This window comes from Leptopilina heterotoma, unplaced genomic scaffold, assembly GCF_015476425.1.
Source record: "Leptopilina heterotoma isolate Lh14 unplaced genomic scaffold, ASM1547642v1 Lhet_130, whole genome shotgun sequence".
Lineage (NCBI taxonomy): Eukaryota > Metazoa > Arthropoda > Insecta > Hymenoptera > Figitidae > Leptopilina > Leptopilina heterotoma.
This window is the reverse complement of record NW_025110849.1, coordinates 2,119,961-2,146,439: the sequence shown is the minus strand read 5'-3', so window position 1 is coordinate 2,146,439 and position 26,479 is coordinate 2,119,961. Positions and strand designations below refer to the sequence as shown.

At 31.4% G+C, this 26,479-nt stretch overlaps 3 protein-coding genes across 3 annotated transcripts in view; 1 reads left to right on the top strand and 2 right to left on the bottom strand.

Annotated features, from left to right (window-relative positions):
- Positions 1–5,934: 5,934 nt before the first annotated feature.
- The window catches only part of LOC122512978, a 52,745-nt gene continuing 32,200 nt past the window's right edge, over positions 5,935–26,479 (bottom strand). Inside the window, exons 4-7 of the mRNA XM_043629187.1 lie at positions 8,069–8,249; positions 7,565–7,766; positions 6,308–6,508; positions 5,935–6,139 (exon numbers count right to left, since the gene is read on the bottom strand). Coding sequence (XP_043485122.1) covers positions 6,027–6,139; positions 6,308–6,508; positions 7,565–7,766; positions 8,069–8,071 — 519 coding nt within the window. The 5' untranslated portion in view covers positions 8,072–8,249 and the 3' untranslated portion in view covers positions 5,935–6,026. The remainder of the gene's footprint in view (positions 6,140–6,307; positions 6,509–7,564; positions 7,767–8,068; positions 8,250–26,479) is intronic.
- On the top strand, positions 10,026–15,255 carry LOC122512977. Its single transcript, XM_043629186.1, has 2 exons — positions 10,026–10,258; positions 10,392–15,255. The coding sequence occupies exon 2, from the start codon at positions 11,136–11,138 to the stop codon at positions 14,949–14,951; it is 3,816 nt and encodes a 1,271-aa protein (XP_043485121.1). The 5' UTR covers positions 10,026–10,258; positions 10,392–11,135; the 3' UTR covers positions 14,952–15,255.
- Positions 17,764–18,639, bottom strand: LOC122513024. The gene has a single exon (XM_043629251.1). It carries the CDS (start codon positions 18,637–18,639, stop codon positions 17,764–17,766), a length of 876 nt encoding a protein of 291 aa, XP_043485186.1.

Below are 26,479 nucleotides of genomic sequence, written 5' to 3'. Positions count from 1 at the left end.
AGAGTTCTGGCATCATTGCGAAGAGTTCTAAAAGTAATTCTAATGACATTTTGTTTTAAATTTAAAATCAAAAAAGTTACAGGACTTTGAAGCCCGCCTTCGTGGTTCTCTCTGCTCGAGGCAAATTAAAAAAGGCCTTTTTTAAAACGTTGGAGGGGGCTTTGGTCTGGGTTTAGTACCTTTTAGTACCAACAAGGCAGTCAATTTGACTCTCTTTCTGTATTAAAAGAAAAGAAGGAAACAACAAGCGGCGGGCTTCGCCCGCCTTCGTGGTTCTCTCTGCTCGAGGCACATTAAAAAAGGCCTTTTTTAAAACGTTGGAGGGGGCTTTGGTCTGGGTTTGGTACCTTTTAGTACCAACTAGGCCGTCAATTTGACTCTCATTCTGTATTAAAAGAAAAGAACGAAACAAGATGCGGCGGGCTTCATTAAAAAGGGCCTTTTTTTAAACGTTGGAGGGGGCTTTGGTCTGGGTTTGGTACCTCTTAGTACCAACTAGGCAGTCAATTTGACTCTCTTTCTGTATTAAAAGAAAAGAAGGAAACAAGAAGCGGCGGGCTTCGCCCGCCTTCGTGGTTCTGTCTGCTCGAGGCACATTAAAAAAGGCCTTTTTTAAAACGTTGGAGGGGGCTTTGGTCTGGGTTTGGTACCTTTTAGTACCAACTAGGCAGTCAATTTGACTCTCTTTCTGTATTAAAAGAAAAGAAGGAAACAAGAAGCGGCGGGCTTCGCACGCCTTCGTGGTTCTCTCTGCTCGAGGCACATTAAAAAAGGCCTTTTTTAAAACGTTGGAGGGGGCTTTGGTCTGGGTTTGGTACCTTTTAGTACCAACTAGGCAGTCAATTTGACTCTCTTTCTGTATTAAAAGAAAAGAAGGAAACAAGAAGCGGCGGGCTTCGCCCGCCTTCGTGGTTCCCTCTGCTCGAGGCACATTAAAAAAGGCCTTTTTTTAAACGTTGGAGGGGGCTTTGGTCTGGGTTTGGTACCTTTTAGTACCAACTAGGCAGTCAATTTGACTCTCTTTCTGTATTAAAAAAGGAGAATCAACATGCGGCGGGCTTCGCCTCTGCCTCCATTGTGCTTTCTTCTAGAGGCACCTTAAAAAGTTCTTTTTAGGCAGCACAAAATTTTTTTCTTGCAGCATAAATTAGCACTAAATAAGCACTAAATTATGTCATAAAAGTCAAGTCAATCCATTGAAGTTGTAGTGCCAGCTTCATACTCTTATTTTTTTGTAAGGGGCATTGATTCTGTGTTCAAAGTAGCTTCTAGTACAAACTAGAAAGTTGACTTTGACTATCTTTTCTATATTAAACAGTAAATTGCATGTAGGTGCGACGGGCTTCGCCCGCCCTTCGTTAAGGGGCAACTGGAAAAAAAAAGTATTTCTTTTGTTGTTTTATAGAAAAATGCATTTTTAGTTGCTTGATTCAGCAATTTTTAATTTAGAAATTTTTTTTTTGAAAATTGAAAAAAAAATTTTTTTTTGAAAATTGAAAAAAAAAATTTTTTATTTTTTTCTCTAAACTGCAGAACTATTAATTTCTTTCTTATAGAATAATTAATAATAAGTAATTTATATCTTTATGTTTTATAATAATATTCTTATAAGTTGTTGAATTTTAAAAATGTTTAAATTTGAATGTTTTGAAGAATTTTAATTCCTATGGAAAACCAATAATTAAATACTTATTTAAAAATTTAGTTATTGATGTTTGCGAATAATTTTACAATAGAAATTCGAAAGTAAATGTAATAGAATGTTTTTTTTTTGAGTATCTAATAATTTTTAGAGTGAATCAGAATATTCTTTATGGTCAGGGTAAAAGTGAAAATTTTGTCTGGAAATCAGGGAAAAGTCAGGGAAAATAAAATTAAATATTTGTGGCAACCCAGAATTTTTTAAAATCTATTAGATTGATTGTTCAGAATTGTAAGAAAAGCCTATAAAAAATTCGGCAATAAAAAATAATTAAAAATGTGGAAATAGTTGAATTTTTTAAGAAGTAGTAGTAGAAGTAGTATTCTTTATTTTTTTAAGTATTACTATAGTAAAATTTGAACCAACAAAAAAACCTTGAAAATTTCTTAGAAACCTTGAAAAAACCGGGAAATAGACGTGAATTTTATTCACGAGTTTTGGTGGCCACCCTTCCATGATGCCAGTCGTGTCTGGCAGCGGAACCACTTCTCCCAGCACATCAAATTATTGTAGGACGTTATTGTTATTGTGGAAAGAGTTTTAAAATTAACTACAAGTGGAGTGGCAGTTTTAAAACTTTATGAACAAGAAAAGCAGTTTTTGAAAGACTCTACTCGAGATGACCCAATGGGAAAAAGACCATTGGCGCATTAATGGCCCAATAATGGGAGCCACCATTCCAATATTGTCATATTATTCGCACCCAATAATGGACCACTAATGGTAAAATCGTGGGATGTCCACGCCGATGCCAATAATTGGCAACCACTATTGGCCCATTATTGGACGAATAATTAAAAAACCATTAGGCCATTAAAAAACCATTAATAAAAAAAAATTTTATTAACTTTTATTAAATAATAAATTTATTTATTTAATAATGATTTCATTTATTATTATTATTTATTATTAAAAATATTAATTTTTTCAAATTAATTATTTTATAGAAATGGTTATTATTTTCTATCACATTGAAATGTGAATAACCCTTTCGTTCAGAGTCTAAAAATTATTTACCTCACATCCATCAGTGCAAAAATAGGAGAAGACGGGCAGAATAAGATTCCACAAATATTCGTGAGAATGCTGCCTCCTTATATTCTTTTCAAGTTTCATGTTAGTTGCGAGAGAGTTTGCAACAACACCTCCTACGGAGCGTTGAGCGAACTACATACTTACCGACCGACGCTGCAGAAATTATCATGAAATTATCATCATTATATGTAGTTCGCCCAACGCTCCGTAGGAGGTGTTGTTTCAAATTCTCTCGCAACTAACATGAAACTTGAAAAGTATATAATTAGGCAGCATTCTCACGAATATTTGTGGAATTTTATTCTGCCCGTCCTCTCCTACTTTTGCACTGATGGATGTGAGGTAAATAATTTTAAGACTCTGAACGAAATAGGGTTATTCACATTTCAATGTGATAGAAAATAATAAGCATTTCTATAAAATAAATAATTAAAAAAATGAATATTCTTAATAATAAATAATAATAAATAAAATAATTATTAAATAAATAAATTTATTATTTTATAAAATTTAATTAAAATTTTTTTTATTGGTTTTTTAATGGCAGCCAATAATGGTTGCCAATTATTGGCATCGGCGTGGACATCCTACGATTTTACCATTAGTGGTCCATTATTGGGAGCCAATAATAAACCTAGAGAGAACCAATGGGTCCCAATATTTGGCCATCAATGCACCAATGGTAGACTAATATTTATTTCTCATTGGGGAGTTAGTAGACTGTATTCTGCAATATGAATAGATGATATGAGTAAAACGTAAGAAACATAATTTTTAATTGATATTGCAGGCCTCGGACATTATAACCTTTTCGACTTTTTTCGACTATTTTCAAAAAATGCTACTTTTTTCGACTTATTTAAAAAAAACAAAATATTAAAATAATAGCAGAAAATATACAAGAGATAGTAAAGGCCAACGCAGAATAGATCTGTAACCGGAACCGCAATCGTAACCGTAAGCGTAAGAATGAGTTAGAGAAGGATAAACAATATACCTATCCTTCTTTAACTCATTCTTACGGTTACGCTTACGATTGCGGTTCCGGTTACAGATCTATTCTGCGTTGGCCTTAAAACAGACATGCTATTAAATTGTGCGCATGCGCCTAATGAACAGCCATATCTCTTTACCGGGAAATTCAAAATACAAACGCCTAAATACATAAAGATATCTAAAACTTGAAAAAAAATTACATAAAATCAAATCATATAAAAAAAGTATGGCAATAAAATCAATCACTGCATAATTAAAAAAAATAAAACAAATTTAAAAGAAGAAATTGACAATTAAACAGTAAAAAAAATATCAAAAAATTATATATTCAAAAATTTTCCATTCCATTAAAGACTCAGCTCAATCTGAAAAATAATAATAGCCTTTTAATTAATCCCAATTTTTATAATAATCCAAAATTAATAATGTTAAAAACAAACAAATTTTTATCCATACTTGCAAGATAAAACAAACTTTTTTTGTTATTATAAAATTTCAAACTTTTCTTATTCATTATTTCTCTCAATATTTCAGGCAACTCCGCTGATTGGAATTATACGCTTGAGTTTTCAAATAATAGGAATAAAAGAAATTGTACACACTAAAAGATTTTTTTGACAATACATGCTATTACAATTATTTTTATCCCACATGCACAAAAATGACGCTTTCTGGTAGCAGACGACAGGGAGAAAAGTAATTCATTTCTTTGACCGTATGAAAATGGCGGATGTGTTCTCCCATGGGCACACATGCAGGCTGCTTTTAATTTGACTTTTTTCAAAATTCTTCTTTCTGTCCGACTCTCGACCTCATTCCGATCATTGGTAGTCAATTTTCATTGTTTGGTATTTTCCCAGTGAGCACACTTGTTCAAAAGACGTCGTGAGGATGTCTTTTTGCGAAAGTCTTTTGGACTTGTACAAAAGTCGTCTAAAAGACGTTCTATAAATGTTCTATGTCTTGGCCATTAGATGTCTTAAAGACGTCTTTTTCATTCAACTTTTGAAAATAGAAAAATTATTTTCTAAGTTCAACTTGGACTTTGAAATTCATGAATGTAAAATTCATTGGAATTTTTCTAAGTTAGATTTATTTCATTGACAAGTGAGATCGTTAACTATGTCGAGGCTCATATCTTGGTTTTATCCACAGATTTATCTTTAAAATCTTTTAGTATACAGCATCGTAAACCATATACATGATTCACCGCTCCATGCTCAAGGAATACTAAAACGAAACCCAAGGTCTCATTGGAGGATTGTTCTAAGTGTTTCGTGTAGCCTGGGCTATCAATTGCAAGCGTCGTTAATATTTAAGCAATTGAATCGAATGCACAGGAGTTTTTCACCATATATTTTCGTTGATTGATAATAGTTGGTGCTAAAATTGAATTTCCATTGAACAATAACGGATTTCTTTTTTTTTTTTTGCCGATAGGTTATTATTATATGATATTTGAAGTCACCTCGGTCAATAAAGCATATTATGTAAAATATATTGTTATTTATTTAAATTTAGTATTATTTAAAAAGATAATTTAAAAATTTTTTTCCAAATATATTTATTAATAATTTTGATAAATAAAAATATATTATAATAATTATTATTGCTTTTTATAAAAAGATTATTAATATAGCCCTTTAATTTTAAAATACTGATTATTTTTAAATTTTTCTTTTTAATATTCAATAATAAAATTTTATATTTATTGATAAAAATATAATTATTACAGAAAATATAATTTATTTGTTTATAAATTGTTTTATTTATTTTAATTTACAAATTTTTTAAAAATATATTTGTTGATAATTTTGATAAATTTTGATAAATAAAAGTTAATTATCATATTATTGTTTATAAAAAGAATATTTAATTTTGAAATACTAATTATGGTTAAAATTTTTTTTAATATTTAATAAAATTATTTATATTTATTATTATTAGAAAAAATATATTAAAGAAAATAAATATAATATTTTTTCTGTTTATAAAATGTTTTATTCATTTTAATTTATAATTTTTTAAATTATAAAATACTCATTATTTTTAATACATTTTCTGGATATAAATATTTAATTGTTTATAATGAATAAAAAACAAAAAAATTAAACATAAAAGAAATTTGATATTTTAACACGTCTTCTTTTTGGATTATATCTAAAACTGACAAAAGCTTAATTATTACACTCATCATTTCTTTATGAATTTTTCGAAACCACACACGGTATTAATAATGACAATTTTTAAAAATAAAAAAATTAAACATATATCATGATTTTGATACGTCTTCTTATTCCATTATATCAAAAACTGACAGAAGTTGATTGATATCCATTTTTTCTTCATCAATTTTTTTAATGCATGATTCGTCTTCTACTGAAATGTAGATTAAATTCCCCTCTTCTATTTTATAAAAAAATGAAATTAAATTATTAAATTTATAATTTTTTTAAAAATATTTTTTAATAATAAGTAATAATGAAATAAAACTGAAAAGAAGTTTAAAAAATAATAGGTGTTAAAGAAAAAATTTAATTTTTATATTTTAATTAAAAAATTAATTATTATTACTTGTATATTTTATAATTCCCTTGACTTCAATATGATCATGTCTTTCGAGGTATTCATATTGCAGATCGTTTTTGAAATGTTTAATGCGGATTTCCATTTTGAAATCCCCATTTGTAAAACAACCACATCCGTAGGAGATGATAGCATTCTCAATTTTGTATTTTAACAATTTGCAACTGGATTTAATAAAACCCTGAACTCCTGAAAATAAATAAATTTTTTAATTATAAAATAAATTTTTTTTATGTTACTTGATAATATATATATTAAAAAAACCAAAAATGAATATGTAAATCAATTAAGGGCATTTGAACCATTATAAAAGCCATTATAAAGCCTTTGATCTAAATTTGTGACGTCATAATGGTTCAAATTCCCTTAATGTAAAAAATAAAATTAATAATAAGTATTTTTTTGTTTCTTAATTTATTTAATAATACTTTTTTAAATATTTTCATTTTCAAATTAATGTATTAAAAAATATTGATTTCTTGCAAAGGATTTTATCAAAAATCTTGAGTCTAATTAAATTCCGTTAAAGAATTCTCTAAAATAATTTTATTCATTTAAGGAATTTTAATAATATATATACAGAAAATATATTTAAAATTTTCTTCGAAGAATAGATACTATTAATTGTTGTAATTTAAATTTTATAATAGTTTTTGTAAATAATTAATTAATTAATTAATTGTAAAAAATTAATTAAATTGTTTTGAAGAATTTATTATTTATAATTTTATAAAATTAATTGTTTTCTCTTGAAACAGTTTAGTAAAATGAAAATTGACTTTTTGAAAGAAATTTTTTTAAAATTTTTTTAGAAATTAATTTAATTTTTTCGAAATATTGCAAAATAAAATGATTAATGATATAGAAGATTAAAAAAATTAATTATTTAATGAAATTTTATTAAAATTAAAAATAGTTTAATTGTTCCAAAGAATTTTTTTTAAATTTTACAAAATAATGAAATTGTTTTAAAAAAATTAATAATTAAATTAAAAAATTTAATTTTTTCGTGAAATTTTATTCATGGTAATTGTATGTTTTCAAAGATTTTATTATTTAAAAAATAATTAAATTATTTTTAAGGAATTACTAAACTTTGAAATAACAATTGATTATTAAATTATAAAAAAATATATTTGTTTATTATAAAATTTGGTCATTTTCATAATAATAATTATTAATAAAAAATAATACTAAAAGTAATTATTATTTTTATACAATATAATATAATAATAACTTACTTACTAATTAAACCACTTGCATTTTTTACATTCTCAAAGTTTGTTAACGGTGATGTATCAGTTTCTTCTTCATTCTCTTTTACGTTATTTATTCTTATCATTTTTACTTTTGTGTGTTCATGGATGATGAGTTGATATTTCGTAGTGCCGTAATTGTACCGCTCATGTTTAAAATTTTTAGCTTCAGCCCCTTCAATGTGGAGAACCTATATTAAAAAAATATTTATAATTAATTTATTAAAATCTATATTAATAAAGTGCTTGTTAAAATAATAAAGTAATAATAATTTATAATTTAATCTATAACAATTTTTATTATAATAAAATAATAATTATTAACATTAACAATAAATATTTCTTTTAAAAATAATAAAATATAATAAAAAATTTTTATAATAAAATAACAAAAACAAATACTGGTATTATAAATATTATTATAATATTATTAATTTAATGAATAAATAATTAATTAATAATATTTATATTAATAATAATAATGAAATAATACCATATTGACTCTTAAATCGGGTTCAATCCTATTGATTTCTTTTGCCCACACTGCAACGGTACATTTTGATCCTTCATTATTACTGAGAACAAACGATAAAACCCTGAATGGTGAATTCTCGTCCTGTTTGTTTGGGATATTTCGCGAAGCTTGTATGCTGTCTACAAAACCAATGACTTCTCTGAAAAAAATTTATAAAATGTGTTACATCCTGTATATTTTTCACTTTTATTTTTCAAATAACTTAAAATGGGCCCTATAACATTAAACAGACTTGAGTAACATTAAACAGACTAGACAAACATTTCAAAATTATCTTTTTTCTAAGAAAATTCGTTCACAGAACATTTTTATCGCTCACAGATTGTACCGTGAAAAGAGCAGTTCAAATTTCGGTCTTCTTAACAGTCAATTCTAACCTTGCTAAAAAGAAATACATTTTCCAAACAAAAGTTAAAGTGTTTCCAAATGTAAAGGAAACCATAAATTGTAATATAACCTATGACCAGATGTCTAAAGAACGACCTTTTTAAGGGTACGGTCGAGAGTGCACACATATACACATTCTAAAATGTGTCCAAACAATAGCAACGTTAATTTGCAAATGAATAATAAATAAAACAATAAATAAAAATGATAAATAAATAATATTTTAATATTATTAATAATGCGTATAAATAAATATTTATTGTTTATAAAATAATTAATAACAAATAAATACCGACAAAGAATAATTATAAACAATAAACCAATAATAATTCACAAATTATTAATAACAATTTATAAAAAATAAATGATCATAAAATCGAAATAAATAGTTAAATAATGCGACAATTACGTTAAAAATTACGATAAAATTAAAATTCAAAAACCTACATGCATTTAAAAATTATAAACAATTAAACTACACTATAAAAATTAATGTAAAATTATTATTAAGTAGATTTATAATAACATTCTGTAAAAATCCAAAAACGTGAAATAATATCCCTACTATTCTAGAAAGACACTGACCTAGGGTACGTCCCTTTAAGACACAACCTACATAAGTGGGATGGGTCTCGAAGACCCAATCCCGAAACGACAAAATCAAATCTTTTAACTTTTTACCAATCTGATAATTAGTCAGCCTCTTTTTCCATCTCCCTAAAAATATTTTCCAAAAATCTAAAAACTCCCTAAAATCCTAGTGGGGACAGTAGTATAGCTAGGGGGGTTCTGGGGCAGGTTCTGATCTCGGCTAAGTACCTACGGTCGGTAATGTAGATTTCTACTTTATCATCAGTCGGTAAGGTAGGGACCTGACAGAAATCTTGACTCAACCGATAAGGTAGGAATCTGTTTTACCGACCGAGTGTAGTTCCTGCTGCCACTGCTAGATGGCGCCACTAGCGAATTCAAACTTGCTTGGCGGGAAATTTAAAAATTTAATTTCAAACTTTCGAGTGGCTTACAAGGGGTTCTCTGTTTTACCGACCGAGTTAATTTAAACTTAAACCGCTAGATGGCGCCACCAGCAAATTCAAATGTGCTTGGCGGGAAATTTAAATTTTTATTTTCATAGCTTTAAGTGGGTTAAAAGGGGTGCTCTGTTTTACCGACAGGGTTCAAGGTTAAACCGCTAGATGGCGCCACTAAATTTTTATTAATGAAGGTAAGTTTAATTGTTATTTATAAAATATTATTTGTAAATATTTGTTTATTATATATACAAAATAACTAATTGTTTATAATTAATATTTATGTATTGTATATAAAAAATAATCAAATGTTTATAATTAATATTTATTTATTCTTAAAACTATTTATTTATTTAAGTAAGGTAAGTTTAATTAACTTCTTATTTATTAATATTATTATTATTACTATTATTATTTTATTAATTATAAACAATTTATAATTAAGGTAAGTGAAATTATTACTTAAAACTACAATAGGCGTTTTAAATTCAAATTGAATTTCGCGCGTTACCGGCGGTGAGCTCGTTGCCGGCGGTGAGCTCACAGTAGTTCAAGTCAACCGCCACACGTAGCAGAGTGGTGAGCGCGCGTAGTGGGGGAACCACTTGGTGGGGAGAGAGCCCTACGAGGGTAGCTGGTCTAGGGTAGAGAGCTCATTCAGCTCATAGCAGTGGAGTTAGCAGTCCACCATGGAAACAAGCTGCTGTTGCTACCACGGCCGGAGTATAACGTAAGTAATATAATATAATATAATTAATAAAATATAGTAAAATATAATATAATTAATAAAATAGAGTAAAATATAATATGTTTAATACAATATAGTAAAATATAATATAATTAATATAATATAAATTCATTAGTTGCAGAATGAAGGTAACGAGGTGCTATTTCCGATGACTTCACCAAGGCCACTTCCATCACCAGAGCCCAGGGTGAAGATGACCAAGGCCAGGACGCATTCTCTTGAGCCCAGGGTGGAGACGACACTACCGCTATCCCGGGCGTATTATAGTTAATATTCATAATAATATTAATTAATAAATTATGTATTTATTCTGCGCATGCGCGAATTGGTGGGGAAAATTTAAGAGTGGGATGCGTGATAGGTTGGAGTGGGGTAAATGGTTTAGTGCGCATGCGTGAAAGGTTGGAGTGGGGGTAAATGGTCTAGTGCGCATGCGTGAAAGGTAGGAGTGGGGATTTCGGGGTATATATTCAGGGATTTTGGTGAGTTTAGTCAGTAGCTGTTCTGTTCACAGGTTCAGCGGTTCCAACAGCAGCAGCAGCAGATTCCCATTGCCACTACTAACTGTCTTTTTTGTTATATTTACTGTCTTTTTTGTTACATTTATTGTTATATTTACCGTCTTTTTTTGTTATTTATATTTACTGTGTTCTGTGTTTATTGCATTTACTTTGTATTGATTTTTAGGTTAAGTTCTTTAGTTTGTAAGTTCGTTTTGTTTAGTATAAGTATTTTAGTTTGTAAGTGTGTTCTTTTGTTAGTTTGTAAGTTCGTTCTTTTGTTAGCTTGTAAGTGTGTTCTGTTTAGTTTGTAAGTGTGTTAGCTTGTAAGTGTGTTTCTTTTGATTTCAGGTGCAGAGATGAAGCGGAAGGCGACGACCACCGATGGACCACCACGTAAGTATCCGAATTACGGTACTATTCTCGACGAGAGTGACATCACTGTCACCCTCATTAAAGAAGCCCTTGAGTTGATACCTTATTTAAGTAACGTAAATGAGAGACGCTCTTTTATCGAACGATGGGTTGTAGAATGCTCACAACATGAAAACGTGTTATCAAGCATTCTTAAATCGATGTACTTTACACATCAAAAGCAAAGATGTGTAAGCATTCTACAATCCATCATAAGGTTTCGCGCATTGTTTGAATCCCACGTAATAGATGGCGCTGGAATCGGTGACCCAGACATTAAGAAACGTGTTCGCTGGGCAGAGTGTGAGAGTGCTTTCGCGTGTAGACTGTACACTAATATGGTCTTGAACCTAGTACACGTCGATGTAAGCTCGTTTTTAAACGATGCGTCCATACTGTTTCAGGACCACATTAGAGGTGCCTTAAATAAAAATGGACCTATTGTAGTGTATGGTGTTCTCATCGCCAATTTTAAGAGGGTTGAGAATGATGTGGAGGTTGTTAAGCCTATTCCTTTTGGAACCAAGGCCAACAGCATCTTTCCCACAACCCTTTTAGACGATTGGTTTGATGAGAACATCAAACATCCGATTTTGCACAGCGTCGAAGAGTTCTATGCAAAGGGTTCAAATTGGAACCTTCAATCAATCATAAGATTAGAAATAAATGTAAATAAATATAATCCAATGCGTGCAAGCTCTTACATTGATTTACCGATAAAAATAAAAAATAAACATGCATGTATTAACGTGCAAAATAATGACAATGAATGTTTTAAGTGGGCGGTATTGTCAGCCTTACACCCAAATGTCTCCGATCCTAAACGTGTGTCTAGTTTTAAAGAATTTAAAGATGAATTGAACTTTGAGGGAATTGAATTCCCAGTGACGCTTAAAAATATCCCGAAATTTGAAAAGCTTAATGATGTTTCGATTAATGTGTACGGTCTATCAAAGAGCTATGGTAACTTTACGGTACACCCTCTCCATCTCACTGCGGAAAAAAGAGATAAGCATGTAAATCTCTTGTATGTTGCCGACATGTATGCGGATGAAAATAATGATGATAATACTGTATTGTATGACAACGATGATTTTATGAACTTCCATTATGTATGGATTAAAGATCTGTCACGCCTTGTGTCTACACAGTTGTCTAAAAAGAAATGTAAAAAACATATCTGTGACCGCTGTTTACACTACTTTTCATCTGTAGATAGATTGAATGCACACATCGAAAATTGTAAAAAAATGAATGAGTGTAAAATTAAATTACCGACGCCTGACAAGAGTCTGATCACATTTAAAAATTATAAGAATAAAGAGAAAGTACCGTATGTAATTTACGCCGACTGCGAAAGTCTACTTCTTCCCGCCGATGAAGATGTAGACAATTTAAGTAAAACTGAAGTATTCCAGCGCCACAAATTGTTAAGCATCGGCTATTATATAAAATGTAGTTATGACGAAACATTATGTAAATATGTACCATGTCCGAAAAATGAATCTGATCCTGCTAAATGGTTTACTGAGGAATTAAGGCAATTATCTGAAAAAATTGATAATGTATTTAAAAATCCGATACCAATGAATGCCTTAACTCCTCAAGAAATCAGTGACTTTAAGCGAGCGACAATATGTCACATTTGTCATCAGAAAATACCGGCAAGCGAAAAGAAAGTCCGCGATCACTGTCACCTTACTGGCAAATATAGGGGTGCTGCCCATGAATCGTGCAATCTAAACTACCAAGACTGTCAAACAATTCCCGTGGTGTTCCACAACTTAAGTGGTTACGACGCCCATTTTATAATTCATGCGATTTCTACGAGCTTTGAAGGAAAAATTGACCTCCTCCCCATTAACAAAGAGAAGTACATCTCTTTTACTAAACATGTCAAGGGGAGTGAGGTCAAATTTCGATTCATTGACTCATTGCGATTCATGGCAGCATCCCTAGAAAAACTCGCATCGTACCTAGACGAGTACAAAATCGTCAACTCCGTTTTTGCCAGTACGGTGACAGATCCGGATAAAATAAAATTACTAACGCGTAAAGGTGTATTCCCCTATGAGTACTTTGACTCGAAAAGTAAGTTAGACGAAACCGAATTGCCCCCGATCGAGAAATTTTATAGTACGCTTTATGATGCCGGTATTTCTGATGACGAGTATGCGCATGCGCAGAAAGTATGGACCGAGTTTGACTGTCAGAATCTCTACGACTATGTACATTTGTATATGAAAACAGATGTATTGTTACTTGCGGATGTCTTTGAAAATTTTCGAAAAGAATGTGTTAAAGCGTACGGGTTAGATCCTGCTCACTATTATACGACCCCCGGTTTAACTTGGGATGCTATGCTCAAGTACACGAGCATAGGATTGCAACTAATAACCGATATCGATATGATTATGTTTGTTGAGTCTGGTATTAGAGGTGGCATAAGTCAATGCTGCAACCGATATACTATAGCGAATAATAGATATATGGAAAATTTCGATGATAGCAAAGATACAAGCTACATCATGTACTTTGACGCCAACAATTTATATGGCTGGGCAATGGCTCAAGCGCTCCCTTATGGCGGCTTCAAATGGGTTGATAATGTCGACAACTCCTTCGATTTTAATGTGCCTGACGATTCACCTGTTGGGTACATACTCGAAGTTGACTTGGAGTATCCTGAAAATCTCCACGATACTCACAAAGATATGCCATTTTGCGCAGAAAATGCGAAACCACCCCTCTCGAAACAGGAGAAATTATTAACAACTCTCCAACCAAAAGAAAAATATGTGATCCACTACCGCACTTTAAAACAAGTTGTCGCCAACGGCATTAAGCTTGTTAAAATTCATCGAGTCTTACAGTTTAAGCAATCAACATGGCTTAAACCATATATAGACTATAATACGATGATGCGAACCAACGCCAAGAATGAGTTCGAGAAAAATTTGTTCAAGCTCATGAACAATGCGGTATACGGTAAAACAATGGAAAATGTCCGTAAACATGTCGACATTAAGCTTGTCACCCAATGGTTTGGCCGCTATGGAGCTGAAGCCCTTATTTCTCGCCCGAATTTCCATAGTCGAGCGATATTCGACGAAAATCTGGTTGCCATTGAACTGCGTAAAACCGAGGTACTACTCAACAAACCGATCTATGTGGGGTTAAGTGTGCTCGATGTTTCCAAAACGCTTATTTACGATTTTCACTACGGGTATATGTTAAAAAAATACGGCGACAATTGTAAACTGATGTATACCGATACAGACAGTCTAATCTACGAAATTAAATGTAAAGATGTCTACAATGACATGAAAAATGACATCCAAAAGTTCGATACGTCAGACTATCCCGCAAACAACGTGTACGGCATTCCGCAAGCCAACAAAAAGATTCTCGGTCTAATGAAAGACGAATGTAACGGCAAGATCGTTACCGAATTTGTTGGCTTGCGGAGTAAGTTGTACAGCGTACGGGTTGAAGGTGAAGACATTATTAAAAAAGCTAAAGGCATTAAATCCGGCGTTGTTAAAAAGAGTATTCACTTTGATGATTATGTAAAATGTCTGAGAGATTTTGACATTCAAACTCGAACGCAATATAACATTAGATCGCGGTTACACAATGTCGAAACTGTAAAACAGATAAAAGTAGCCTTAAGTCCGCAAGACGACAAACGATATTTGTTACCGGGGAGTACTGACACTCTACCGTGGGGACATTATGCGATCCCGAAAATCGACGAATGATTTTGTAAAACATGATTGTAAAAAAATAAAAGGTTTGTTAATAAATAATGCAATTATATACAATTTCCATGTGTTTTTATTTAAAAAATCCTTCCATATATACATAATAACATATGATTAAAACTTATATTAATTTAAATGTGCAAATCGCCCCTAGTAACTTAACGCAAATGCCAATCAGCCAGCAAAGCAATCAAAGATTAATGTTAGCGTAGAATCTCTTTATAAATCAAAACTACTTCCAACAACAGACCTTTACAATGCCAGTGCCAACTGATTTAATATTGATTCATTACTGATTCATTGTTGATTCATTATTAATTCATAGTTGATTCATTATTGATTCATTGTTGATTCATTGTTGATTCATTATTGATTCATTGTTGATTCATTATTGATTCATTGTTGATTCATTATTGATTCATTAATGATTCATAGTTGATTCATTATTGATTCATTGTTGATTCATTATTGATTCATTGTTGATTCATTATTGATTCATTATTGATTCATTATTGATTCATTGTTGATTCATTATTGATTCATTGTTGATTCATTGTTGATTCATTATTGATTCATTATGATTCTATGATTCATTATTGATTCATTGTGATTCATTGTTGATTCATTATTGATTCATTATTGATTCATTAATGATTCATTGTTGATTCATTATTGATTCATTGTTGATTCATTATTGATTCATTGTTCATTCATTGTTGATTCATTATTGATTCATTATTGATTCATTAATGATTCATTGTTGATTCATTGTTGATTCATTATTATTCATAGTTGATTCATATTGATTCATTGTTGATTCATTGTTGATTCATTATTGATTCATTGTTGATTCATTATTGATTCATTGTTGATTCATTATTGATTCATTAATGATTCATAGTTGATTCATTATTGATTCATTGTTGATTCATTATTGATTCATTGTTGATTCATTATTGATTCATTATTGATTCATTATTGATTCATTAGTTGATTCATTGATTCATTGTTGATTCATTGTTGATTCATTATTGATTCATTATTGATTCATTAATGATTCATTGTTGATTCATTATTGATTCATTGTTGATTCATTATTGATTCATTGTTGATTCATTGTTGATTCATTATTGATTCATTATTGATTCATTAATGATTCATTGTTGATTCATTATTGATTCATTGTTGATTCATTATTGATTCATTATTGATTCATAGTTGATTCATTGTTGATTCATTATTGATTCATTGTTGATTCATTATTGATTCATTATTGATTCATTGTTGATTCATTATTGATTCATTATTGATTTAATGTTAATTAAATTTGGCACTGGCAGTGTAAAGGTCTGTTGTTGGAAGTAGTTTTGATTTATAGAGAGGTTCTACGCTAACATTAATCTTTGATTGATTTGCTGGTTGATTGACATTTGCGTTAAGTTACTAGGGACGATTTGCGAATAATAGATTATACATTTGCTTTATCTTCCCACGTATTGTGAGAATTATCAAAGCCAAGCCATTTGACAAGAACTTTGTTTCCACGTGTCTTGAGAATTTTTTCCACAAGATAAATATCTGAATATTTTACTTTAAGAAGTTCCTCTTCATAAAATCCTCCGCTGATGGGTTGATCCTGGTAATCCTTGAGCTTGTAAGTCACTGGTTGAGTTGATACAACTTGATCCACGGTGAATATTTCTGTTGTCCAATTGGGTGTATATCCTTTCTCAAAAACGTTTTTATATTTGCTTACTCGAACTTTGTCACCAATTTTATACTTTGGTCGTCTTAAAGGAATTTTTCTCAGTTTAGAGATCCTTTCTTTTAAAATTTCAACGTCTTCTGAAGTAACATCTTTAGGCTTCATTCTAATTGTTCTATGTTTTGTATCATTATAGTTGGAAATAAGAGTAGGCAATATATCATACCACTTGTAATTTCCTCGTAAACTAAATTGCATCCACATTTTTCTTTTTAGTGTTCGATTAAACCGTTCAACAATAGAAGCCTTCATATTACTGTATGTTGAGTAAAAATTTATTTTATACTTTTTATTAATGCTTCAAATTGTGAGTTATAGAATTCTTTTCCTTTGTCACTATGCAAGTTTTTTGGTATACGTTTTTTAGCAAATATAGATTGCATTGCATGAGAAACATCTTTTCCATTTTTACTTTTTACTGGAACAGCCCAACCATATTTCGAAAATATGTCTATAACTGTTAGTAAATACTTGAAACCTTTATTTATTCTTGAATAAGGTATCATTTCTACTAAATCTGCTTGCCAGGTCTCATCAATATCACGCATTTCAACTCGCCGTCGAGGATAATTTTTTCTAGCCTGAGTATGAAGTTCATTCACTACTGTTAATTTTTTGTTGTTCATTCTCAAGAGCACTTAAGCGAGTATCCAGTTCACTAATAATTTCAGCTGTTCGATAAGATAAGTCTTGATTTATATCTTTTTCAAAATCTTTTATCTTTTCTGTAATAGAGTCTTCAAGAACTTTTAGAAATAAGTTGTTATTGTCCACCTCTGATCTAAGTGAGGCACTAGCTTCATACAATAAACGCACTTCGTGTTTTATCATATGTCGTACAAGTTTTAAATTGACAGCGTCGTTTTCTTCTTCAGCGTTAGCAAGATTACAGAGTTTTCTTCCTTCAACGTCAAAGTTACCTTGAGAATTAAGTTTAAAACCAACTCCAGGAGGCCCTCGTCTTGCTGATCCTCTTTGATTGAGAGGATGTCCGAACACGTCAATGCTCATTGTTGAAATGAATGATATTTGCTAAAACATATCTTAATATATAATTTTAGCTTCACGTAGTTCCTCAATGATAGACATGATTTCATTATTGTGACTAGGATTTCCAGCAGCTTCAGAAGCCATTAATAGTCTAAGACGGTCAACCAACTCATTCGGATCATCCCAATAGATATATTCTCGTTGAAAATTTCTGTTTGTAATCATAAATTTAGGTAATGAACTACCGCTTACAGATGGCTGTTTGGTAGGTGTTCGAGGGAAGAATTGAGATATAAAATTCAAATACTTGTAACTCTTATCTGTACGTATAGATTCAGAGGAACTGTACTTCTTTTTGTGTGCATTAGTAGCAATCAGAATCTCTTTATAGTTTCTTTCATCAGCTTCACTTATAAACGATCTGGTAGGTTTACTTTTGAATAAAAGTTCAAGTAATCCAGGTGTTTGAAGATATCGTTTATCACCAATTTTAACAAACTGATCTTCAAGAGTTATTGGTGAATCACCAATCATAAGTGATCCATCACTTAGCTTACGTATGCCGTATGTTGAATCTAAACATTGCTTTCTATTATGATTTAATAAGTATAGAAATTTATTACTTATTTTATCATCATCTGGAGATTTTTCAGTTTCACTTTCATAGTTTATGCTATCATCCTCTTTCTGCTCTTTCTTTTCAACCTTAACATTTTCAATCTTGACATTTTCATGTTCACTGTCTGTCAAGTTGATAATTTTTTGTAAGGGTTGAATTATCGGTTTGAAAGTTTCATTCAACACATTTTCAGCTTCTTCTTTTCCTAATTTTAACATACGATGTTTTCGCCTAATTGCCTCACTAGCTTTAGCAATTTGATGAAGATATTCTTTTTCTTTATGAAACATGTTATTATTACAAGGTTTCATATTGAACTAACAATATTTTAGAAATGATCTTATATTTATAGTGTTACAAAGCTATCAAATCCTTTTCTATATCTTCCATCATTTAAATCAGAATCCTTATCAATTACTACAAATCCATATTTGTCTGAATTCCAACATGTTGAACATAATTCTCGAAATTGATTAAATGTCATGTCAGTATTAACATGATCATCATAAACATGTCTTAAATTTTTCTCATCTTGACGAAAAAGAACTAGTAAATTAACATTATCACGTACTAAATGTTTAGGAACGCGGGCATATGTTTGACAAAGATAAAAAGAATCAACATCAACATGTCTACCCATGCAAAAGAATGCCCTTACATTATCTTGCTTCTCGCAAGCAATATCATCAAATATAAATATTGAATTCCGTTTTGCATCTTTAGGAGTAATGACTTCTTCATGCTCACTAAATGGTAAATACTCTACTCCTTCAACATTACTTACAACTTGTTCCAAGAATTTATACTTGGGTTGATGTAGAGACTTTGAGTACAAGTAAATATTATCAAATCTAAGACCATTAGGATGTAAAATTAAAGAAAGCAGTACATTTGTCTTTCCACAATTTGATGGTCCACAAAAAATAGCTCGAATACTACCTGATAACAAGCTACCATGACGCTTCACTTTCTTGTCTTGTTGTTCAACAATCGAGTCTAGATTGACGACTGGCAGCTTGTGAAGTTGTTCCTTGAACCGCATCCTGATTTAGACTGCCGCTAAAGGTATAAATACAGCGCTTATATAGCTCACAAGTCATTCTAATTTTAACTTTCACAGAGTAAGGTATGATTATATATCATCACTCTCGAGGAAAAGGTTTAATTAATAAACTTATAAACAAGTTGCCATTTGAATTACATTTGCCAGGTTATCAATATTGTGGACCTGGTACAAAGTTAGCAAAACGTCTAGACCGAGGTGATCCAGGTGTTAATCCATTAGACGCCGCTTGTAAAGAGCACGATATTGCTTACTCGAAAAATCGAGAAAACGTTGAAGAAAGAAACGCTGCTGATAGAGTATTAGCTGACAAAGCGTGGCAACGTGTATTTGCTCCAGACGCACAATATAGTGAAAGAGCTGCAGCTTACGCAATAACAAACGCTATGAAAGCAAAATCAAAATTTGGAATGGGAGTAAAGAAGAAGAAGATAAAATCAAAGAAGCGAGTAAATCTTAGGAAAATTGTGGATGCTGCAAGAAAATCAATAATTCCTGGTAATGATGCTCGATCAACAATAAAGTCAGCTATTGAAACAGCTCGAAAAGCTGTAAGGAATGCAGGTGGTAGAGAAAAAGTTTAACACCTCGTATTCTACCTGTGCCATCAAAAGTTGGTGGTCTGTTACCATTAATTCCAATTTTTGCTGGGCTAAGTGCACTTGGAGCACTTACTGGGGGAGCTGCTGGTGTAGCAAAAGCTGTTAATGATGCAAGTGCAGCAAAAGAGCAGTTGAAGGAAGCTCAGCGTCACAATAGAGAGTTGGAAGCAGTTGCACTTGGTAAAGGTCTACATTTAAAACCATACCGACAAGGGTTGGGACTTCATTTAAAACCATACGTTAAAGGACAAGGTATTAAGAGACAATGTACGAAAAAAAAAGTTTAAAGCTACCTCAACGAGCACTTACTGATCTAGATTTACTTAAATATGCTAAAGAAATGAAAATTCCTCATTTTCGAGGAGTTTTTATGCGAAATGAACTACCTATAAGAGGTCCTCGAAAAAATGAATCCGCCATTATTAATTTAGATGATAAAGATGGTTCTGGAACTCATTGGGTTGCATATAAAAAAGTTAATAATAAAGCAGTATACTTTGATAGTTTTGGTAATCTTCAACCACCCTATGAACTTGTCAATTACTTAGGTTACAATACTTTAATACAGTATAATCATCAAAATTATCAAGATTATAATAGCTTTAATTGTGGTCATTTATGTCTAAAATTCTTATGTGGACAGCTTGAAATAACTCAAAAATATATTCTATATAAGTGATTGTAAGTCATTGCAGCTAATCAGTATATAAAAAGTCATCAACATGGAAGAATCTTTTACTCTGACTATCTCAGGCAATTCATCTGTCCTGGAGGCAGAATATTTTCCTCCTATAGAATTATTATCTAATAAAAATTATGTACTTGGCTTAGTTGAATTACTAACTTTCAATTCAATTCCTAATATCGATCAAGGTAAAAATAAATTTATATTGGTGATAAAGTGATTACTATACCTCCTGGAAGTTATGAAATTGAAGATATTGAAAAATATATTCAAAACTCTATTGAAAATGGATCTGAAATTGTAAGAATCAAACCTAACAATAATACTTTACGTAGTGAAATAACAAGCAGCCTTGAAGTGAGTTTTGAACAAAACGATTCAATTGGTAAATTATTAGGATTTACTCCACGAATATTGACAGCTAATAAGGCTCATACGTCAGATGTACCAGTAGCCATTCTTAAGGTAAATGCTATCAGAATTGAATGTAACATTACTACTGGTGCATACATAAATAATAAAAAGGTACACACAATTCACGAATTTTTTCCAATTGTACCAGCTGGATATAAGATTGTGGAAGTTCCATCTCACGTCATTTACCTTCCAATCGCCGTGAAGACAATACATAATATTCAAGTAAGAATCGTTGATCAAGACGGAGATTTAATAAATTTTAGAGGTGAAACTATAACAATTCGATTACACGTTAAATCAACGTAATGGGAATTGTATTTCATAGAAAAACTGGTGGAAGCTATATAAAAGAGTTGCCATGTCAGAAGTCATTCATTCCTCAATCAGTTCGCAAGAGACTAACATCTCAGAACATACTATTTCTGAAGCAGCTCGGCCTAAGAGTTTATCAAGAAAACAAGGGAAAAAATTGATTTTTCACATACTTTTTATTTGTTGTTGTAACAAAAATGGAAGAAATTTTAAACATTCTAAGTCCAGTTAAATTTGATAATTCTGTGGCACACTATGAGATTCATGCACATCAACCATACGTGTCATCAGCATTTAATAACAGTGATGAGATTCGAATTGCAGTTCAACATCAAGACTTGTACATTCTTCCCTCTAAAAGTACTTTACACGTCACTGGTAGAATTGTTAAGCCAAACAATACGCTTGTAACTAATACAAAGTTAATTAGCAATGGTATTTCCTACCTGTTTAATGAGATTCGTTATGAATTAAATGGTGTTGAAATTGATCGCTCTAAAAATGTTGGTATTACAACCACAATGAAAAATATAATTTCTCAAACACCTAATCAAATGATTTACTCTGAAAATGCTGGTTATCTACCTTATGATGATGATGATAGCAGAGTAACAAATGATGCTGGATATTTTGATGTAAATATTCCACTAAGTATGATTATTGGTTTTGCTGAAGACTATCGAAAGATTGTTGTAAATGCAAAACATGAACTTATTTTAACAAGATCTCGTACTGATCTAAATGCTGTAGTAAACATTGAAGCAGCAGAGCGTGAAGAATTTAAAATTATTATTAATAAAGTTGAATGGTTGATTCCATATTTAATGGTAAATGATCGACAAAAAATTGAATTATTGAAATTCATTGAAAAAGACTCACTTATAACAATGAGTTTTAGATCATGGGATTTGTATGAATATCCTATGATTCCTGCCACTCAAAAGCATGTGTGGACTGTAAAAACTTCAACACAAGTTGAAAAACCTCGATATGTTATTCTTGGTTTTCAAACAAATCGAAAAGAAGATCAAGAAAGGTATGCAAATTTATTTGATACCTGCAATCTTCTCAATGTTAAACTTTTCTTAAACTCACAGTACTATCCTTATGGAAATTTAAATTTAAATTTTACTCAAAACAAATTTTCCATATTATATGAAATGTATTGTAATTTTCAACCGTCCTACTATGGAAAAGAATCTGAACCTTTATTAACTAGAAATAACTTTAAAGATTATGCACCATTGGCTGTTATTGATTGCTCAAAACAAAACGAATTTTTAAAACAAGCATCTGTAGATGTGCGATTGGAATTTGAAGCAAGTGAAAATTTTCCAGCCAATACAGCTGCATATTGCCTTATAATTCACGACCGCATTATACAGTATACACCAATCAGCGGCGTTGTTAAAAAAGTAACGTGATTGGTGGAAATAATGACCAATCATAGATGACATCGGTAGTGGGGGTAATTGGAGTGGTGTGGGAAAGGCTATAAAGAGAGCGTCTCTCTAAGGCTTGAGCCATTATTCTATTTCAGATACCATGGCGTACGTCGTAGATATTCAGTGCTTCAAGAGACCATACAACGAGTTTGTCATCAAAGAGTTGGCGATTCTACCACTTCAACAAGATGCTCATCCATTGGTCTACCTCTTCGAGCCGCCATATGCCTGGAGTCGATTGCCTGCAAGATACAAATGTGAGAATCGATGGCTTACAAATAATTATCATGGTATCGATTGGGCTGCTGGTGACGTATGTTATGAAGAATTACAACCTATAATAAAAGAAGTACTAATAGGTACACCTACCGTTTATGTAAAAGGTTTAGAAAAACAAAAATGGTTCGAAAAATATACATTGAATGTGTTTAATTTAGATGATTTTAAATGTCCGTCGCTAAAAAGTTTAAGTGTAGACAGTTCATCTACATGTACAAATCACACACGTAGCTTTAGCAATTGCGCTGTTAAAAATGTATGTAATCTACGAAATTGGTTGATACAACCATCGAATGTACTACGAAATAATATAGAAAATAATGATGAAGTTGACAATGATTGTACATTTAAAGATTTTTATAATGATTGTGAAAATTTCCTATATAATGAATAAATGTATTAAATGTCTATTAATGTTTACTTTAATTAACCTTTCCCTATCCTATTATCTTTATTACACATGTGTAAAACTATTAAACATGTTAAAACTAGTCTAGACTTGTCTTATGACGTCACAAAGTGGGCGTGGCTCAATAATAAAAAGTGGGGGTATTTTACAAACATAAAACGCTATTGCGCATGCGTAGAATTAGTGGTGTGGGTAATGCGCATGTGCAGAATTAATGGTGGGGGTAATGCGTGATATTTGGGTATAAATAGAGGCACCTTGAGCTGTAAAGCTCATTATGTTTTGTAACTTCACAAAGTATTATCTCTAAGAAAAGATAGATCTAACCAAAATCAACGCCATTGGTCGCATGGATGCTTTCCTACCTACGAAGCCGCTTTCCGAGCTGACTCCTGGACATAAGTATCCTATAACAAAGATCCAGGTTGTCAACACCAGGTATGGAGTCAAGGTCGTCGTTGAGGTGGATAAAAAATTCAATACATTCCTACCTTCAAGATTTGTACCAATGTTCACTGATGACTCGATATGCTTGGATCAGATGCAAGAAGCTATTAATTCTGGACAATTACGACTAAAGTATATTGGTGGTCCATACAACCATATTGAATTTAAAATAAAACAAGTGTAAATATTGTATATTGAATGTAAAACAAGTGTAAATATTGTATATTGAATATAATAAATGTATGAAATGTTATTAATACTGTATTTAATTAAATACCTTCATTAGTATTACGTTAGATAATAAGGTTTACATTTTAAGGTTATGTTTAATAAAATAGATTTTAAGGTTATGTTTAATACAATATATTTTAAGGTTATGTTTAATATAATAGATTTTAAGGTTATGTTTAATATAATAGATTTCAACAACTTTTACAAGCGCCATCTATTAAAATTTTAATAATCTTATTAGTGTAAACAATATGGCGCCATCTTTGCTCGCGAAATACAAACGATTCAGTTGTGGCGCCATCTCTCGGCACCGCACTCTGTCGGTAAAACAAAATGGCGGCTCACTGTTTAAGCAGTTTGAATTTATTAAATAAAATTTTTTAATTTCCCGACAGGCAGGTTTGAATTCGCTAGTGGCGCCATCTGTCGGCGGTAGTCAGAACTAAAAAAATCGGTCGGTAAAACAGAGAACCCTTTGTAAGCCATTTGGAAGTTTGAAAATAAATTTTTAAATATCCCGCCAAGCAGGTTTAAATTCGCTAGTGGCGCCATCTGTCGGCGGTAGCCAGAACTAAAAAAATCGGTCGGTAAAACAGAGAACCCCTTGTAAGCCACTTGGAAGTTTAAAAATAAAATTTTAAATTTCCCGCCAAGCAAGTTTGGAATTCGCAAGTAGCGCCATCCAGCGGTGGCAGCAGGAACTACACTCGGTCGGTAAGGTAGAACACCCCTTTAAACCCACTTGAAAGTTAAAAAATAAAATTTTAAATTTCCCGCCAAGCAGGTTTAAATTCGCTAGTGGCGCCATCTATCGGTGGCAGCCGGAACTAACTCGGTCGGTAAAACAGAGCACCCCTTTTAACCCACTTAAAGCTATGAAAATAAAAATTTAAATTTCCCGCCAAGCACATTTGAATTTGCTAGTGGCGCCATCTAGCGGTTTAAGTTTAAATTAACTCGGTCGGTAAAACAGAGAACCCCTTGTAAGCCACTCGAAAGTTTGAAATTAAATTTTTAAATTTCCCGCCAAGCAAGTTTGAATTCGCTAGTGGCGCCATCTAGCAGTGCCAGCAGGAACTACACTCGGTCGGTAAAACAGATTCCTACCTTATCGGCTGAGTCAAGATTTCTGTCAGGTCCCTACCTTACCGACTGATGATAAAGTAGAAATCTACATTACCGACCGTAGGTACTTAGCCGAGATCAGAACCTGCCCCAGAACCCCCCTAGCTATACTACTGGGGACAAACCTTTAAAAAACAGCATCCCCAAGAGGATGGCATGTCAAACAGTATCCTTACAAGACAACTAGACACAAGTCAGTTAAAATCTCATTCCAAATATTCAGTTCAATCTTAAACATTCATACAGTGTTCAGTCTCAAGTTCTCAATACTAAAATTCAACTTAAGTTCAAGTCTATTTTAAAAGTTATAAAGAGTTTTAATACAAGTGTCAATTCTATTACCAAATTCAAATAATTTCATCACATATCAAAATCATAAATCGATATATCAATATATCGATACAGTAAATCGATTAATCGATTATTAATAATCGATATTACGAGGATTCCAAATTATTTCACGTTTTTGAAGACAACGATTTTATTCATAACTATAAATAAAAAGTGAGTACAAATTCAAAATATTGTTATTAAATTCATCTTTTCTAAACTTCGAAATATTACAATTATACTTTAGAGGAATTGTTATATTTCAAAAAACTATTTCCCAATTCTAAGAATATTATTTCTTTTATTTGAACAAATCCAATTTGTTTATAACCTATGAAGCCAAAGGTAATTAATGTTTCATATTGCTGTTACTAATTAACCTTGTTCCTTTTAAAATCAAAAATCCCTACACGGAAAAAAATACTAGGCTAAAAACACATGAGCGTCTGTTGTGTATATTGCACGCACACTACCATGCGTGATTAGCTTAGAATCCATCCTATTTTCGCATGGTGCTGTGGCAAAAGTCACAAAAGCCATGCATTTTTAGTAAACTCCTGTGTGATATTTGCAAAATGGGCTCATGTAAAAATCGAACCAATAGACTCCATGCATTATTAGGCTGATTTTTTTTTCCGTGTATAAAATAAATTTTTAACATTGTTCAACTCGAAAGTGTCCCGAACTATTAAGCGAGAGCTTAGGTTCTAATCACTAACATAATTCCATTTATTAAATATTCATTTATTTAATAAATTGAATTTAAAATAATTATGTTTAGTCCATAGGACGTAACAAATGAAATA